The following is a 16,845-nucleotide window of genomic DNA, read 5'->3' as shown; positions in this document are numbered from 1 at the left end:
TCTCCTATAAACTCTCTTGGGTGACCTCACCTATATTTCATAGGTACCAGCCCATAAAGTGATGATGACTCCCAAACCTGTATCCCCAGTTCATCTCTCAAGACCAGAGCTAGATTTCCTACCATCTATTAGACATACCCACCAATGCAATGCCATATGTCTAAAACCAGACACAAGATCCAGACCCACACATTTAGTATTTTCTAATTTTGTTGATGGCAGCAATATTATCACCCAAGTCAGAATTTTAAATGCCACTGATTACTTGATCAGGTAATTCTGATCATCTTCTAAATATGACTCAAATCCATCCCTTCCTTTTATCTCCAGTTCCAGAACCTAAATTTAGGCTTGCATGAACTCTCATTTGGATTATTCAATAACTGGTCTTTATACTTCCAGCAACTGTACCTAATCCATCCTCTACAACATGAGAGATTCTCTTCTTCAGTGTCTCTTCCGTTTATAGGAAGAAATCCAAATTCTTTGACATGACATATAAGGTCCATTATCTGGCCCTTTTCTTCCAGAAAATAGCCCGTGTTCTCCATCTATGACATCTCTGCTATATTTGGTCACACCAAATCTGCAGATGCAGATCCCTCAAAATTCATCATGGTTTCTCAAGATGCCAGGTGTTTGCATCCACTATTCCCATAACCTGAAATATCTTTCCCATCTTGTCCACCTGAAAATCACTCTGCATTCTTTTACAATCCAGTTAATGCCCCTTCCTCTGTTAACCCTCCCTAGTTCACATCAGAGTTCTTTCTCCTCTCCTCCCTTCCCCTATTCCCAGGAAAAACAGAATTAGGTATTTGACTTCACTTCTACTATGGCCCTTCCACTATTATAACTGTTTACATGTCTGTTTTCCTGACTAAATTATAAGTTCCTTGTTGATAGTGTACTTTTTCTTTCTTGTGTCTCCCTCCCCATACCTTAACATCCAATTGGCATCCAATAAATATTTCCAGAATAAATGAATCTTGGGGCACCTGGGTGGCTCAGTCGTTAAGCGTCTGCCTTCGGCTCAGGTCATAATCCCAGGGTCCTGGGATTGAGCCCTGCATTGGGCTCCCTGCTCAGCAGGAAGCCTACTTCTCCCTCTCCCACTCCCCCTGCTTGTGTTCCTTCTCTTGCTGTGTCTCTCTCTGTCAAATAAATAAATAAAATCTTAATAAAAAAAAAAGAAGAAATGAATCTATACAATGGGATCCTGAAATATGCATCAAAATGCCTCAAGTCATTCCAGAATTGTGACTTCTGGCTTAAGGGAGAGAAAAGGAGGATATATATAAAAGAGGGATTTGTCCCAGTGGACCCAGTTCATCCAGCACCCAGAAGAACCCATGAAAGTTTTAAAACTACATGACAAAGATTTCCATATAAATTATACATTATTTATAATTGCAAAAAAATTTTTCTAACTGAAAACAAATATGAACCTTAGAATGAGTCACCAAATGAGTGTTTGTTCAATAGATCATTTAAAAATGGTATTTTTGAAGAATATTTAATGACCAGGGAAAATGCTAGCCATTCCTATTCAAGTAGAAAAAAAAGATATACATTGTGATCCTTGTTTTATAAAAGCCATTTTTAGAAACATATTGGTTTAAAAACAGGAAAAGAGCCTGAAATAAACTATATTGAATTATTAACTGTGTTATCTCTGGGCAATTTTCTATAACTAATATCATTCAACAAATACTTATTGAGCATCTATCTCTCACACAGTGATGAACCAGAGACATCTATTCCTTCCCTCCTGTAGCTAGACATGTCATACTTGTATAATCAATCAGAAAAAGCATGCAGGTTAGAAAAAAAATACATGGGTTTGCCCACTCTGAATTTATAGCCCACAAAAGTTAAAAAAAAAAAAAAAAAAAAAAGATTCTTAGACCTTCTCTGGAATAGAGGTTGGGAACAATTTTGATTCAAATATTTTGATAAAGACCACCTCAATGGCTTGTATTGTTAATTATAAAGTATATCATGATACTATAATTGTCTAGATCATTTGACATGTCTAGTTCTTCTGTGGACAGAAGATAGTGAAAACACTAAATCTCCAGACTTCCTCTTCCTGTTGGCAGATTTAAATATTAACATTAATTACAAATAAAATTTACTCAGCTGAAATTTAATCCTTCACCCATCTTCCACCTCATTTCTTTTTTTGTTTCTTTCCCCTCTACCATTTCCTGCTCTTGCTCTATTTATCTAAAAGAATTCTTATCTTTTCAACCAGGGAATAGCCAGTTCAAGATTGAACTCTCCCCTACTAGAGATTCTCAGCGAAGACAGGAGCTTCAGAGGGGATCTGTGTTTTTGAAGAGCATATATATAATTCACAAAGAGTCTCAAAGCTGTAGTCCTTTTAAAGCTCCTGCTTCATAAGATACTTGCTTTTCCTGGTAAGAATAAAATCCTGCTCCAGACAGTTGCTATAGTTGTAATATTTATTTAAAAAAGTAGATAATACCCGACTAGAAAAGCAACTAACTTACCTTCATTATTCTTCACTGTTATTATTTTACTAGTTTATATCACCGACTGAAAATACTTCTAAAGCTTCCAAGGATTTTCAGCTCATCAGAAACACAGTGATAAACAGCAAAATTATTCTAACTGCTCTGAGCTTCAAAACTTCAGCACTACATTCTGAATGTTACATGTTTTTAGATTTATAAAAGTAAATACAAGCTGACACAATTCTGTAGGATTTAGACAGCTGAAAATGGGTATGCTATGAAATAGTTTTCCAGAAACAATTTTCCTCGAGAACTCAAACAATTAAAATTTGTACAAAAAATACATAGGATATAATAGGCATTACATATTAACACAGAGTATTAAGTGCTAACTTAATGTTGTGATGTCAAAAGAATATGTCCAGACAACTAGGTGATAGAATTACTGAGAATTATTCATTCATTCATTCATCAAATTTTTAGCACTTACTCTGCACCAGGCATAATTCCAGGTACTGTTAGTGATAGAGAAAACAGATAAAACTCCTGCCCTCATGGAGTATGTTAGTGGATTGAAAAAGATAATAAACAAGAAAAAAGGAAAGATTATGTTACATGGTGATTACGTGCAAAGAAAAAAAAATAAATCAGGAAAAAAAGATGGAGGGTTTAGCAAGGAGAGAGGGGAGAAGTCATGGCTGTCAGAGGAAAAACATTCTGAGCAGAGGAAATAGCAAGAACAAAGACCCAAAGGTAGGAAGATGTTTACTATATTTAAGGAAGAGCAAACAGGTCAGTGTGGCTAGAAAAGAATGAAGAGGGGAAAGTAATAGATGAGGGGGGAGAGGTAAAGGGGAACAGCTAGGGCTTCCTGGAGGAGCCTATGAGGAAGGTTTTCATGGATAAGACAGCAACATTTGAAAAGGGGGGGGGTGGAAGGTGATTCCAGGTAATTAGAACAAAGGAAAACAAGAACCAGGATTTTGAGGATGTTTAGGAATCAGAGGCTGACCAAGAATGGAATGAGTATACATGTGAATGTGAGAGAACATGAATGTGGTGAGGAAGGAGATGGGGCAGGGTGGAGGGGGTAGATGATGTATGATAAATATTCAGTCATTGACCCTCTGTTTAGGAGCTGTGGAAGAGAGACACAGGGCAGGGAGGCACCAGGGTCAAAGACAAGCATTAGCCTTCCCTTTAACACAACCCTTTGCTTTTCCTGGCAAGAATAAAATCCTGCTCCAGAGAGTTGCTTTAGTTATTATATTTATTAAAAAAAAAAAAAAGGTGGATTATTTTGAGATTTTTGTGGGGAAAACACTTTAAATTTTCTTGTAGTAGGGAGAAGAGAAAATATACAAGAACTGGAATTTAGACTGTTTTGTTAACATGAACTGAATTGAACTGATCTAATACATAGTGAATCATAAGATGAAAATGACTAAAAAATAGGACTGAGAAGGCAAAATAGGAATTTCAACTTTTTAAAGCGCCTTCCACAAAATGGCTAATTCATGGCTAAACAATGAAGAGTTAATTACCTCTAATTCTACATAAAGAGGATTCTGTTTTTATTATCCACTTTGAATTCAAAGGTATTCACAGGGCAAGAACTGGGACCTTCCTCATAGTTCAACATCCCATACCTAGAACAGTGCCTACATAGAAGATTCAAATGCCCTTTTAATGAATAAAAAGCCTACCCATCACAGTCCATTTCAGTCAAATGACACAGTGCTAGAGTTGTCATATACCACCTTGAATCATTATTATTAATGGAATAATAAAAGCAGAAAAAGAGAAAAAAGGGATGTTTTCTTTCCATTTTGCCATCTGTGCAATACAACGACATACCCCAGAGGAGTCGACAGTAAATTACCCATATGACAGAAGACCATTTCAGCTATATACAGGACGTTTGGAATAATGGGATATATATCATGATTAAATCCAGTAAACAAAGCTGTTGCAAAAATCAAAGGAAATTTCCCTTAATATAGCCATATGAATTGCATTAACGCTCCTTTTGAAATAGAAAACAAAAAGCATAAAGCAATCTGAAACAATCTCTTTCCTTTTATTCCTTCAAGAACTCAATGGATTTAGGGAATTCAGTTTGCTTCTCTATAACTCTTCTTTAATCCCAAATTAACAGTACCTTACCCTCCCGTTTGTCTCAAATAATGCGAAAGAACACAATTAAAAACACAACAGCTCTTATCCCCTCTTGGTCATGGAATGTTCTAAATCCCTGAGAGAGGAACTGCTAAAGTAGGGGAAAAAAAAAAATCAACCAAGTACAAATGATGAAACATCTGCCAGGAAAAGCAGAATTCTACATAGGATGTTTGTGCACACATCATTTTGATTAGTATTACACTGATTACAGTTAAAATTGACAGACCTGGTTTCATATGACTTTTTAAATCAAGCTCAACCACTTAATTTTTTTCTCTAAGTGCAAATGCCTAACGTCAATATTCTTTCTCATCTACCGTCTTTCATGAAGCATTTTTCCACGCTAAGCCTAGCACATCCTCATGTGCTAGGCGATTCGAAATCCCCTGGATACCACAAATAAACGTAAAAAGGCTTTATGCCACACAAAAAAAGTACAACAGTGATTTGCAACGGTGTGGTTAGTTTTACGTGTTGGTGGCGATCAGAGCAAGCAATGAATACAGACAGGGTGCTCTGAGCTGAGTAAAAAAAGAACCCGTCCGCTTCATCCCCAAGATGCAACAATAAAGGCATCCTCCCCACGTCTCATACTTGGCCAGAAAGTGGCCCTATTCCCGGGAGCCAGCCGACCGCAGGAAAGCAGCCCGGCTCCGGGCCGGGCCCGGCCTGCCTCACCTTATAGACGTCCCCGTAGGTGCCGCTGCCGACCCTCTGGACGAGCTCGTAGTCCTGCTGCGGGTTCCGCCTCAGGATGTCCGCGGCAGGCCGCAGCGGGGCCTCCATCTTCGCTCAGGGCCCGGCCCCCGCTGGCTCTGCCCGCGGCGCCCAGATTCCCGCTAACGAGGACGAGCGGCGCCGCTTCCCAACATGGAGCCTCTGCCCGCAGCTCCGCCTGCACGAGGGACGAGCAAAGGCTACAACCCGGAGCGGCCCAGCCCCTTCCCTTCCGCCCCGCCGGGGGCCGCGGACAGGCGGGCCTGGGAGGGTCCACGGCGCCCCGCAGTCCCGTCCCGGGCGCGGCCCTTCCCCCTCCTGACCGCCCGCGAACAGCCCGGCCGGTCTCCCCGGCCGCCGGGGGCCTGGGGCCGGCTCGGTACCCGAGGGGAGCGGCCCGGCTCTTTGTTGAGCGCGGAGTCCCGCACCTACTTCCGCGCCGGCGCCCGCGTCCCGCTTCCCGGCACCCGCCGGCCACTCCAGGTCTTGCGCCGCCGCCTCCCGCCGCACCGCACGTCCTCTCGCGGCGGCGGAGGCGCGTACCGTCGCCGCCGCCGCCGCCGCCGCCGCACCACGTCCCCCACCCGGGGCTGCGTCACCGGGTGAAACGTTCCCGGCCAGCGTGGGTCGGCGCCCAGCGGCCCGCCCGAGCGCGCCGGCCGCGGGACCAGAGTGCCGCCCTGAGGCCTGGTCGGGACACGACACTCTCCCGGCCGCCAGGCCACCGCGCCCCCTGGCCGGGCGCGTCCTTTCGGGGCCCAGGCTGTGCTACCCACTGAGATTACGGACGCCCCTGGGCATTCGTGAACCGACGGGCCTCCGGTAAACCGCCCCCCAGCTTCGTCAGGTAAATTTGGAGGGTGACGGGTAGAGGGAGAAGGGTGGGCACGAGGGCAGCCTTTCCAGTTCAACACGGAAAAGGTACGCTGAGGGCACTGGGCCAGAAGTAACCTGGCCGTGGGGCGCCAGGGAAGGAGGTGGGGGAGTGCCGGGTCAACTAAGGCGCGGCACACCCTACTGCACCTTCCTGTTTTGCAAATCATTCCCAGTGGTACCAGTTTGAGGCTTCCCTACACACCTACACAACCTGTCTTCCACTGGGTTTTTCCACATTTCTGAGTCTTGGTGGCCTTTATCCCTGTTGGGCACACGCGGTGCCTCACCGCGGGGATTGCTCCTTGAATGAGATCCGGAGTTCTGCAGAAGCTAAAACAAGAGCAGAGACCACAACGTGATTCTGGATCTAGGACCTTCTCAGTATGTGTCTGGGGCAAGACACCATTATTTGGCAATATCTCAGTATCGTTATCTGCAGCCTGAAGAGAATAAGGTTTTGCATCTGACACCTCGGAAAGTGTTGATAAGGCACTTTACAGGATTATGAAGAGGGTTATCAAATAGAAGAGGTTGTAAAATAATTCGCAGTGCACAGAATATAGAACAGGAGTTCGAGGAAGTAATTTGGCTGATGTTTCACAAACTATTTTGCAATTTCAGTTCCAGTCCTGTTCTGAAGGTAGAAATAAAGTTGCCAGATTTATGTATACTGGCAAAGATATTTCTGGAGTTCAGTAGAGGTTTTGAGCAGAAAAGCCAGCTAACACTCAGCCAATGCATTTAGTAACTGAAAAATCACAAAAGAGCAAGTTGCAGATGTTGGCTTGTGGTTTTGAACATTCAATTCAGTTCTGTTCTTGGGCAATATACTCCTTGTTGGTGATCATTGTAATTAATTGTATAATGTAGAAATTAAATTTACACCTTAACAGCACAAGGAATATATGTATTTTCTTGTGCTTCATGCACAAAGGGCACTTATTTAGGGAACATAAGTAAGCTCAGACTTACATGCTCTATGGACAAAGCCTATGTGTTTGCTGCATGAAAAAATTGTTGAAGAACAGTTCCTTCTTTCAAAGCTTCTTGGCACTTGTTTTGGTGGGCACATACTTTTGGCTTCAATGACTCAAAATCTTTTCAAATGTTCTATTGGTATCCTAGTACTTGTTTACTGTCATAGATTCTTTTTTTCTTCCTTTGACCCTATAAGCATTGATCCTTTCTCTAGTCTGAAATTTATTCTTACTTATTTATACTTGCATTATTCCAGAGAATTTGAGGCAGCATACAGAAAATACATACTATACCACAAAACAGAAATAAGTAAACGAAGAAATAGGTATGCTGTTAAAGAGAGGGAAAATAGGATACCAAACAATGCAGCCAATTGGCCAGAGAGTTTTATAGTGTTTTTGAGATCACAATGAAGCAGTTGATCAAGAGAGGCACATCTTGTCCTGATCTGAAGACTTTAGAAAAGTTTACCTCATGAGCCTTCATAAAGTGAAAACTCTGAATTCCCAGTTTGGAACAAGGATAAATGTCTGATAATCCTTCAAGCATGTTATTCTTGAAACACAATGTTTGATATGAATTGGGCAATAAAAAGTTTGAGGTCATAGGCTTCAACAAGACTCTGGAGTGCAGATATTTTTATGTTGCCAGCAATGGCAAATCCATATGCTTTGACCATCAACCCAGAGGTGGATAGCATGGAAAAAATTGAAATTCTATGTGGTGGTTAAAAAATGTGTCTGTTATAATCATTACTTGTACCACAATTGATGCAAAGAGGAAAACATTTGCTTTATTCCAACTCCAAAAGAATCTTTTTTTTTAAAAGATTTTATTTATTTATTTGAGAGAGAGAGAATGAGAGAGAGCACATGAGAGGGGGGAGGGTCAGAGGGAGAAGCAGACTCCCTGCCGAGCAGGGAGCCCGATGCGGGACTCGATGCGGGACTCGATGCGGGACTCGATGCGGGACTCGATGCGGGACTCGATCCAGGGACTCGATGCGGGACTCGATCCAGGGACTCCAGGATCATGACCTGAGCCGAAGGCAGTCGCTTAACCAACTGAGCCACCCAGGCGCCCCCAACTCCAAAAGAATCTTAAGGATTTCAAAATACTGGTTGAGTTCATTTAAATAAGATCAGTGAATTCATAGCTGGTGGGTTAAATATTATACGGTTGGTAGAGAAATTCAAGTTCAATTTCCATAAAATAAACATACGGTACATAAATTTAGTTTTACATCGTAAACAATTAAGCACATAGTTTCAATAATAAAGAAAAAATGTGGTGGGGCGCTTGGATGGCTCAGACGTTAAGTGTCTGCCTTCAGCTTGGGTCATGATCCCAGGGCTCTGGGATCGAGCCCTGCATCTGGCTCCCTGCTCTATGGGAAGCCTGCGTCTCCCTCTCCCACTCCCCCTGCTTGTGTTCCCTCTCTTGCTGTGTCTCTCTCTGTCAAATAAATAAATAAAATCTTAAAAAAAAAATAATGTGGGGCACCTGGGTGGCTTAGTCGGTTAAGCATCTGCCTTTGGCTCAGGTCAAGATCTCAGGGTCCTGGGATCAGCCCCAAAGGGGCTCTTTGCTCAGCGGGGAGTCTGCTTCTCCCTCTCCCTCTATGCTCGCTCTCCCTCTGTGCTTGCTCTCACTCTCTCTCTCAAATAAATAAATAAAATCTTTTTTAAAAATCTTAAAAGAATAATAGTAGTAAATATTACTAAATAAATAAAATTTTGTATTATTATATTACTAAGTAAAAGTAATATAATAATAAAAATAATAATTAAAAAATTGTAGCTAACAGGAGAGATTCTTACAAACTACCCAATATTATAACAAGGTATGGAATAAGAATAGATATAGCTTGATAGGCCCTTCATCCCAGCCTCAATATCATATATTCGTTGTGTCTTCATAATATCTGACATGTAAACATCTTCCAGGTTTTACTCTTATCTACATAACAACCTATAATGGTTTGCTCTGTGCTTTGTAGTGTTTTCCGTTCTATCAAAGTTCTTTAGTAAAATGCTAATTATGATCGGTGGCTTCTGGTTTCAACTTTAGCCAACGCTGAATTAAAAAAAAATGGGGGACTTAACATTTTTTAACTTCTAGGTAGAAGTTAGTAAGCTTCACAACTTACTATCCAAGACAGAAAGCCTAATTAAAACTCTCAAGTGTGACAGAACAGAGCATGAGGACAATAATTTTTGTGTATGGAACATATAGGCTTAACCTATATAATCTCCTGATGAACCTTCCAGCATAAACTAGTTGCAAAATATAACTCTGTGTAATTGAGTTTATTGCTCCATAGATTTGTTAGATATAAATTAATTAAATTTTGGAAGACATCTGCCACAGTTATGATTTAGGTTTTCAAATAGTTCAGCTATTCTTTGTTATTAGTTAGGGTCAGTTGTATATTGAAGAACCATATTTTCCAAGTATAGAAAAATTCTGTTTTGCCCTGGACAGCAATAGAACATGTATCTCATTCAGAATCGGTATCAGGTCATTATGATGGGAATTTTAAAAAAGAAGAATTAGGGGTGCCTGACTGGCTCTGTTGGTGGAACTTGTGACTCTTGATCTCAGGGTTGTAGGCTTGAGCCCTACTTGAGGGTAGCAATTACTTAAAAATAAAATCTGTAAAAATATATGAATAAATAAAATTTTAAAAAATAGAAAAAGAAGACTTGAGGAAGGCAATGCACATTCCATTTTTATCCAGCTTGAAATGATCATCTGATATGTTAAAATGCTTTTTTTATTAATCTTGACTCCCAGGGTGGATTTTAGGTTTTAATGAAGACTGGTAGCAGTGTTCTTGTATTCAGTTCACAATTTGGTCCTGTCTGCAAATTCAGTAGCTAAGAAAAAAATGTAAGTTATAAATAATCATATGTTGTTTCTTGTTGATTTCCTCACAGTATAATAAGTATAACATTCAGAAGGGATGCTTGAAGTTTGCTCACACCTCATATAAACTAGTGTTCTGAGAAGCCCTAATGTACAGAAGAGACTACCTTGCCTGGCTGTGGCCCTGTCCTACAGCTGTATTGCTCTTAGAGGATTCTAACTAGCTCTCTTTTTCCTTGCCCCTTTAGGATGAGTATGATAACGGCATTCCGCTGTTGCTGGTCTCACGGTGTTTCACCCTCCCTTATTGGTTCCTTTAACCCTGTCCTCATTTTTATAAATAGTCCTTTCATTAGATTCTCTTTCTGTGCTGTATCTCTCTTATCAGAACCCTGATTGATAGTTACAGGAATTGGAAGAAGCCTCAGAAAAGAAACCCTTGCTTTGTGGGATGGTATTACTCACATAATCTGATGATTACCTGTATAAACTTCTTGCCACAGAAAATGAAACAATGGCATCACAATTACTGAAATAACCATCGGTAGTGGCAAGAGATGGAGTGTGATGGAGGGCGCAGCTCTGGAAGACCAGTCTCTTGCACTTAGCTGCTTTGATAGTGATGATTACTAAAATCATGGTGTCATTTGCTCTGATTGCCTCTGAGAGAATAAATGGGAAAAAAGACAAATGGCCTGAATTCCAAACTTAAGGCATGAGTAGAAAATCAAAAAGCTTCTTTGACAGCTTTGAAGAAACAGTTCTCATGTAGCTGCAGAGAAGATAATGGCTGATAATCAAGCCCATGGCCGAATAGTAAAGGCTATCAAGTTGCAACATTAAATAAATGTGAGAACTAGATCTGTTATGCTAAGGTAAGATCCCTGGTAGAGAAGTATGGGACCCTGCAACAGGGAATGGGGGCATTTGGGTAGATAAAAATGGGCATTAAGGAATGCAGCACTTGTAATGAGCACCAGGTTTGTATGGAAGTGATGAATTACTATATTGTATACCTGAAACTAATATTACACCATGTGTTAACTAACCGGAATTTAAATAAAAACCTTTAAAAAGAGAGAGATTTCAGCATAGCCCTGATGGAGAAGGACAAGACCAGTTCTTGAAGAGAAAACTTACGCACTGAAGGAATTAACAGGATCTTGCCAAATACTTACCTGTGATTCAGGTTGACTTGAGTGGCTGGTGGTCTTTCTGAATTGGTTATTCGAAGCTGGTAGACTATATGTTGAAATGCCAGAACTTCCAGGGCATACTGTAGAGGAAGGAATCTGAAGATTCAGGGAGATGGGAATGGTGGACTTGCCCTATTATGTACATCCTGCTTAGTAATGCTCTATCCATACCATCCCTATAACGGCCCATAAAATTTACCTTTATCAAGGCATTGAGTAAAGGGCCACAGATATCCTTGAAAAATTCTTTGGTGGCTGTCCTAATTGGTTGGAAATGATAATGGAGATGCCACAGTGAAATAAGGATCCATGATTTCAGTGGGAATATTGAGATCCTGGTAGAGGCCAGGTGGGACTTAACTGTCAAAGAAATGTTCAGCGCAGTTACCATGATAACCCTCAGGAGGAAGTGATAATCAGGGTGTTTGACTGTAAGGATCTTTTTGGTTCTGTATGATCATCAATGTCTAGGAATGAAAGAAACCAACAGTTCACTTAAGTACTACTTGACATATGTAAGCAGAAAAGTTCTAGGTCTGACGAGCAGAAATGTAACTCAAGTCACTGTAATGGCGATTCAATACATATCACCCAATTCTTAAATTGTAACCAGTTCACAAGCCTGGAGCCCCTTAATTGAGGGAGAAGCCTCATAGTTGTATTTCTACAAGTGGAGTCTTTACTAGAGCAAATCATCATGGCCCTTGGCACCTAGAATGTAGCTATTGACTTGAAACCTAGAACGTAGATTTCAGTTTCTCCCTCTCCCTCTGCCCCTGCTAGTGTTCTCTCTCTCAAATAAATAAAATAAAAACTTTAAAAAAAAATAATCAGAAGCAGTTAGCCTTCACATGACTGGTCATTGTCTTACCTCAGGCCTTTGTAAACACTTCAGTTATAATATGGTATCATTCCAGAGGGACCTTTGTTTTCTCGATATCCAATAGAACATCCTGTTACTCTATTACCTTGATGACGTGGTGCAAACTGGATAGGTGGACAGGAAGTAGCAACTGCCCTAGACACCTTAAAAAAACCTTTCTATCAGAGGATGAGAAATAAACCCAGTTCAGAGACCTGTGCAATAGGGAAATTTCTAACAATCAGTGGAGTTACTGTGCCCCACCTTGCATTGCCCACCTTAAAGAACAATACACAATGCTTGGTTGGCCTGTTTGGATTTTGGAGCCACTATACTGCATGTGCTGCTCTCTGACCCATTTACCATGTAAACTATATGACTGCCAGTTTTTCATATGACTTGGAAAAACAGAATGCCCTACAGATGGTCCAGGTTATTGGCGCAAGCTGCACTGATAGGGTTTTGGGATAAGAATATGCCCTCATCTCCTGACAACTATTCTCCATTTGAAAGGTAACTCTTGGCTTGCTACCAGGCCTTGGCAGAAACTAAACACCTGACTGTGGGATACTAAGTGACTGTGTGATGTGAATTGCTCTTTAGGAACTGGGTGTTATCTAATTTACTGCATCATAAATTGAACATGGGCAGCAGAATTTCATTGTCAAATGGAAAGACATATACTGGGGTGACCTGAGCTGATATGGAAGGCATGTATAAATTGCATGGACAGACTTCCTCTGTACCTGCCCCTACTTCTTTGCCACCTTTTTTTTTTTTTTTAACCTTTTCTGTGGGCTCATGCTCATTTAGCAAAGGAAGGAAAATCTTGCGCCTGGTTTATTAATGGTCTGCATGATATACTGACACCAACTGGAAGCATATAGCCTCTGAATTATGGCCCTACCCGTAATGAGGTGGTTTTGAAAAATAGAGATGAAGAGAAATTCTCCCCATGGGCATAACACTGAATAGAACATCTGATTATCCTCTTCGTTAGGAAGGAGAGACGGCCTGAGGTATAGATCTATCTTTATGTAAAGTGGCCAGTAGGTGGACCAGTAACTTGAAGAATATCTGAGACAAGGAAGTCAGTGGGAGAGGTAATACAGATAGATTCTCAAAATGGACCCAGAATGTGAAAATATCTGTGAACCACATAACTGCCCACAAGAGGGCATTCATTCCAATAATCAGGTTTACAAGATGGTCTGTCCTACGGATGTCAGCCTCTACCTGATGCTAGTTCAATGGGCTCATGTACAAAAGGATGGAAGCCAAATGTGGATTCAGCAGCATGGACTTCTACTCGCCAAGGATAATAGTTACTGCCACTATGGAGTGTTTAACCTGCTTATAACAGGGCTATTGCCCGGGCCCCAGTATGGTAGTATTTCCTATACAGACCAGTCAACCACTTGGTGGCAGTTTATTATACTAGATCCCTTCTGTTATGGAGAGAAGAGGGATTCATCCTTAGAAAATAGGTATATATTCCAGTATGGGTTTATGTTCCCTGCCTGGAAAGTTGTTTTTTGTTTTGTTTTGTTTTGTTTTACTAGTACCACAATTCATGGATTTATAGAATGCCTTATTTCATCATCATGTATTATAACATTAAATTTAAGCAAGAAATTCATTTTACTTTGAGGAAAATATAGCAATGAAATCATGACCATGGAATTAACTGATTTTACCTCACACCCATCACTCAGAAGCAGCTAGTTTGAGGGAATGGAGGAAAGGCCTGCAGAAGGATCAGTTATGATGCTGGCTGGGAGATAACCCAGTAAGGATATGAGATAGGACTTAACCCAATAGCCAATATATGTTGCTATCTACCCCACATACAGAATGTGTGGGCCTAGGAACCAAGGGGTGGAGTGGTGGCTCTTCTATTCCTAACAACTCACTTGAAGAATTTTTGTCTCTACAACTTTGTCTTTAAAACATTGGGCTTGGTGGATTTGAAGGCCTAAGGGACAAATACTATCCCCAGATAACACAGTCACAATTTCATTAAATAGGAAACTGAAACTGTCACCTGGTCCCTATAGGCCTTCGAACCATTGAGGCAACAGTTAGAGAGGGGAACATTGTACCGATTGGGGTGATTGGTCCTCAATAAGGCCACTAAGGACTTGGACACGTGGAAGTAAGTTTTGGGTCACCCCATCAGAGGAGATACTAGTGGAGGATAAGGGGAAAATGAAAGCTGTGATTATCACCTGGGCCTTGTGCTCAAAAACTATCTTCTCTTTCCTTATCAGAACCACAATTTTGTTGACCTTTTCTGAGTGTCTGTGTCCATCAGATGAGACTGAGACTCTCCCCAATGCTAGGGGATAAATCTTGATTGGCCTAGCCTCTTTTCTCTTACTAGAGGGCTAGACAATTCTAGATAATAACACATAGGTAAAGTCTGTAGAAGTGCTTCTGGAAGGTTTTCCTTGCTTTTAACAAGGTACAGACATGCCTTTTTTGTTTCTAGGCATGGCTAACTGCTTCTGGTGACTGGAATGGCAGATGCCATTTTGGCACCATGATAGGAGCCCACATTACAGAATAAGTCCACACATTAAGGATGGTAAAATGCAACCTTGGTCCTTGTGGCAAAGGCTGCTGGTATTCTCTAAAATCCATTTCCCTTCTTTAAAAAAAAAAAAATTTTTCAGTAATCTCTACATCCAACATGGGGCTCAACGACCCCAAGATTAAGATCATGCTCTTCCAACTGAGCCAGCCAGGTGCCCTCCCTTCTTTCTTTAATATGAGATTTCTTAAATTTTAGTTGGATACACATACACATAATATATCGAATAGGTGGGACATGTACTGGTCAATAGAATTTGAGTAGAGGTGAAATGTGCCACTTCTGAGTTGTACCCTTAGAATAGATATATGCCCTTCTTTCCTTTCTTCCCTTCTATTTGACTGGAATGAGGATGCAAATGCCCAAGCAGCCATCTTGGATTATACCATGGAAGTCCAAGCTTACGTTCCTTGATATTTCAAAGCCACCATATTAGCCCTGGAGGGTTTATGTTCAGATTATGTCATGAGAGAGAAATGAATATCTGTTTTAAGCCACTGTAATTTTTTACAGCAGCCAAATCTATGTCCTGACTAATATGGTCAATGATGATATTGAACTGCTGAATTAATCACCACAGAACCAACCCATCTTCAAAAAAATTATATGATAGTAATTGCCCTTTTGCGGTAAACTATTATAGGGAGGGAACGAGTTGTAGCATCAACTATGGAAAACTTGTGATTGAGAGAGCCCTTTTCTTTCTTAAGGAGGTTACATTTTATTCTTTGTTTTTTACTGAAGTGTAATAACACATACTTTTATATTAGTTTCAGGTGTACAATATAATGATTCAGCAGTTCTGTGCATTTCTCAGTGCTCAACAAGTCAAGTGTGCTCTTAATTCCCTTTATTTATTTTACCTATCTCCCACTCACCTCCCCTCTGGTAACCACCAGTTGTTCTCTGTATTTGATTCTGGTTTTGTCTTTTTTGTTTGTTCATCTGTTTTTTCTTAAATTCCACATATGAGTGAAATCATATGGTATTTGTCTTTCTCTGTCAGACTTATTTCACTTAGCACCCTCTAAGTCCATCCATGTTGTTGTAAATGACAAGATTGAGAGAGCCTTTTTTTAGGATGGGGGGAAATGAGCATCGTGAAGGAACCAGTGGGGGAAAAAAAGCATTGAGGATATAGGAGGGAGGGAACAATTTATGAAGTAACATTCCAGTGAGGTCAGGATGAGAGGAGATCTAGAGTACTAATGTACAAATACCTTTCCTTCTTTTTTTCTGATTTAAAATAAACTTGACCTTGACTTTTTAAAAGTAGCCTATTGCTATGTAATTACCATGCCATATAATTCACCAATTTAAATTGTATAATTCAGTCATTTTTCATGTATCCACAGAGTTATACAGAATTAATTTCAAACATTTAAAAAATTTTAATTGCCCCCAAAAGAAACCTGTACTCAAAAGCAGAAACTGAGGGTTTCTCTTCAACCTCCCTTCCACCCTCCCTAGCCCTAGGCAAACTTTGATCTACTTTCTGTCTTTATAGATTTGCCAATACTGTACATTTAATATAAATGGAATCATACAATATGTGGTCTTTGTGATTGGCTTCTTTCAGTTAGCATAATATTTTCAAGATCCGTGGTGTAGCATATATCAGTACTTCATTCCTTTTTATGGCCAAATATTCCATTGTGTAGATATACAGTTTTGTTTATCCATTCATCAGTTATTTGGCATTTAGGTTATTTCCACCTTTTGACTCCTTTGAATCATGCTATTATGAACATTCCTGTACACATGTTTTCATATAACATATGTTTTCATTTCTTTTGGGTATATATGAGTGGAATTGCTGGCCACATGATAACTCAATGTTTAACTTTTCAAGAAGCTGCCAGACTGCTTTCCAAAGTGGCTATACCATTTTATATACTCACCAGCAGTGTATGGGTATGCCAATTTATCCACATCCTCACCAACACTCATTGTCTTTTTCATCCTAGTAGGTAAGAGGTAGCATTTCATTGTGGGTTTGTTTTTTTTTTTAAGTAGCCTCCACTCCCAGCATGGACCCCAATGTGAGGCTTGAACTCATGACCCTGATATCAAGACCTGAGCTGATATCAAAAG

The 16,845-nt window shown here is 40.5% G+C and overlaps 1 protein-coding gene across 1 annotated transcript in view; it reads right to left on the bottom strand.

Annotated features, from left to right (window-relative positions):
* Positions 1 to 5,977, bottom strand: part of MAP4K5 (mitogen-activated protein kinase kinase kinase kinase 5) — a 110,701-nt gene extending 104,724 nt beyond the window's left edge. The window contains exons 1-2 of the mRNA XM_044918069.1: positions 5,807 to 5,977; positions 5,340 to 5,556 (exon numbers count right to left, since the gene is read on the bottom strand). Of these exons, the coding sequence (XP_044774004.1) occupies positions 5,340 to 5,447 (108 nt within the window). The 5' untranslated portion in view covers positions 5,448 to 5,556; positions 5,807 to 5,977. The remainder of the gene's footprint in view (positions 1 to 5,339; positions 5,557 to 5,806) is intronic.
* Positions 5,978 to 16,845: the final 10,868 nt, after the last annotated feature.

Source organism: Neomonachus schauinslandi, chromosome 9 (genome assembly GCF_002201575.2).
Source record: "Neomonachus schauinslandi chromosome 9, ASM220157v2, whole genome shotgun sequence".
NCBI classification, from domain to species: domain Eukaryota; kingdom Metazoa; phylum Chordata; class Mammalia; order Carnivora; family Phocidae; genus Neomonachus; species Neomonachus schauinslandi.
Note: the sequence above shows the minus strand (reverse complement) of the source record. Positions and strands in the feature narration are given on the sequence as shown.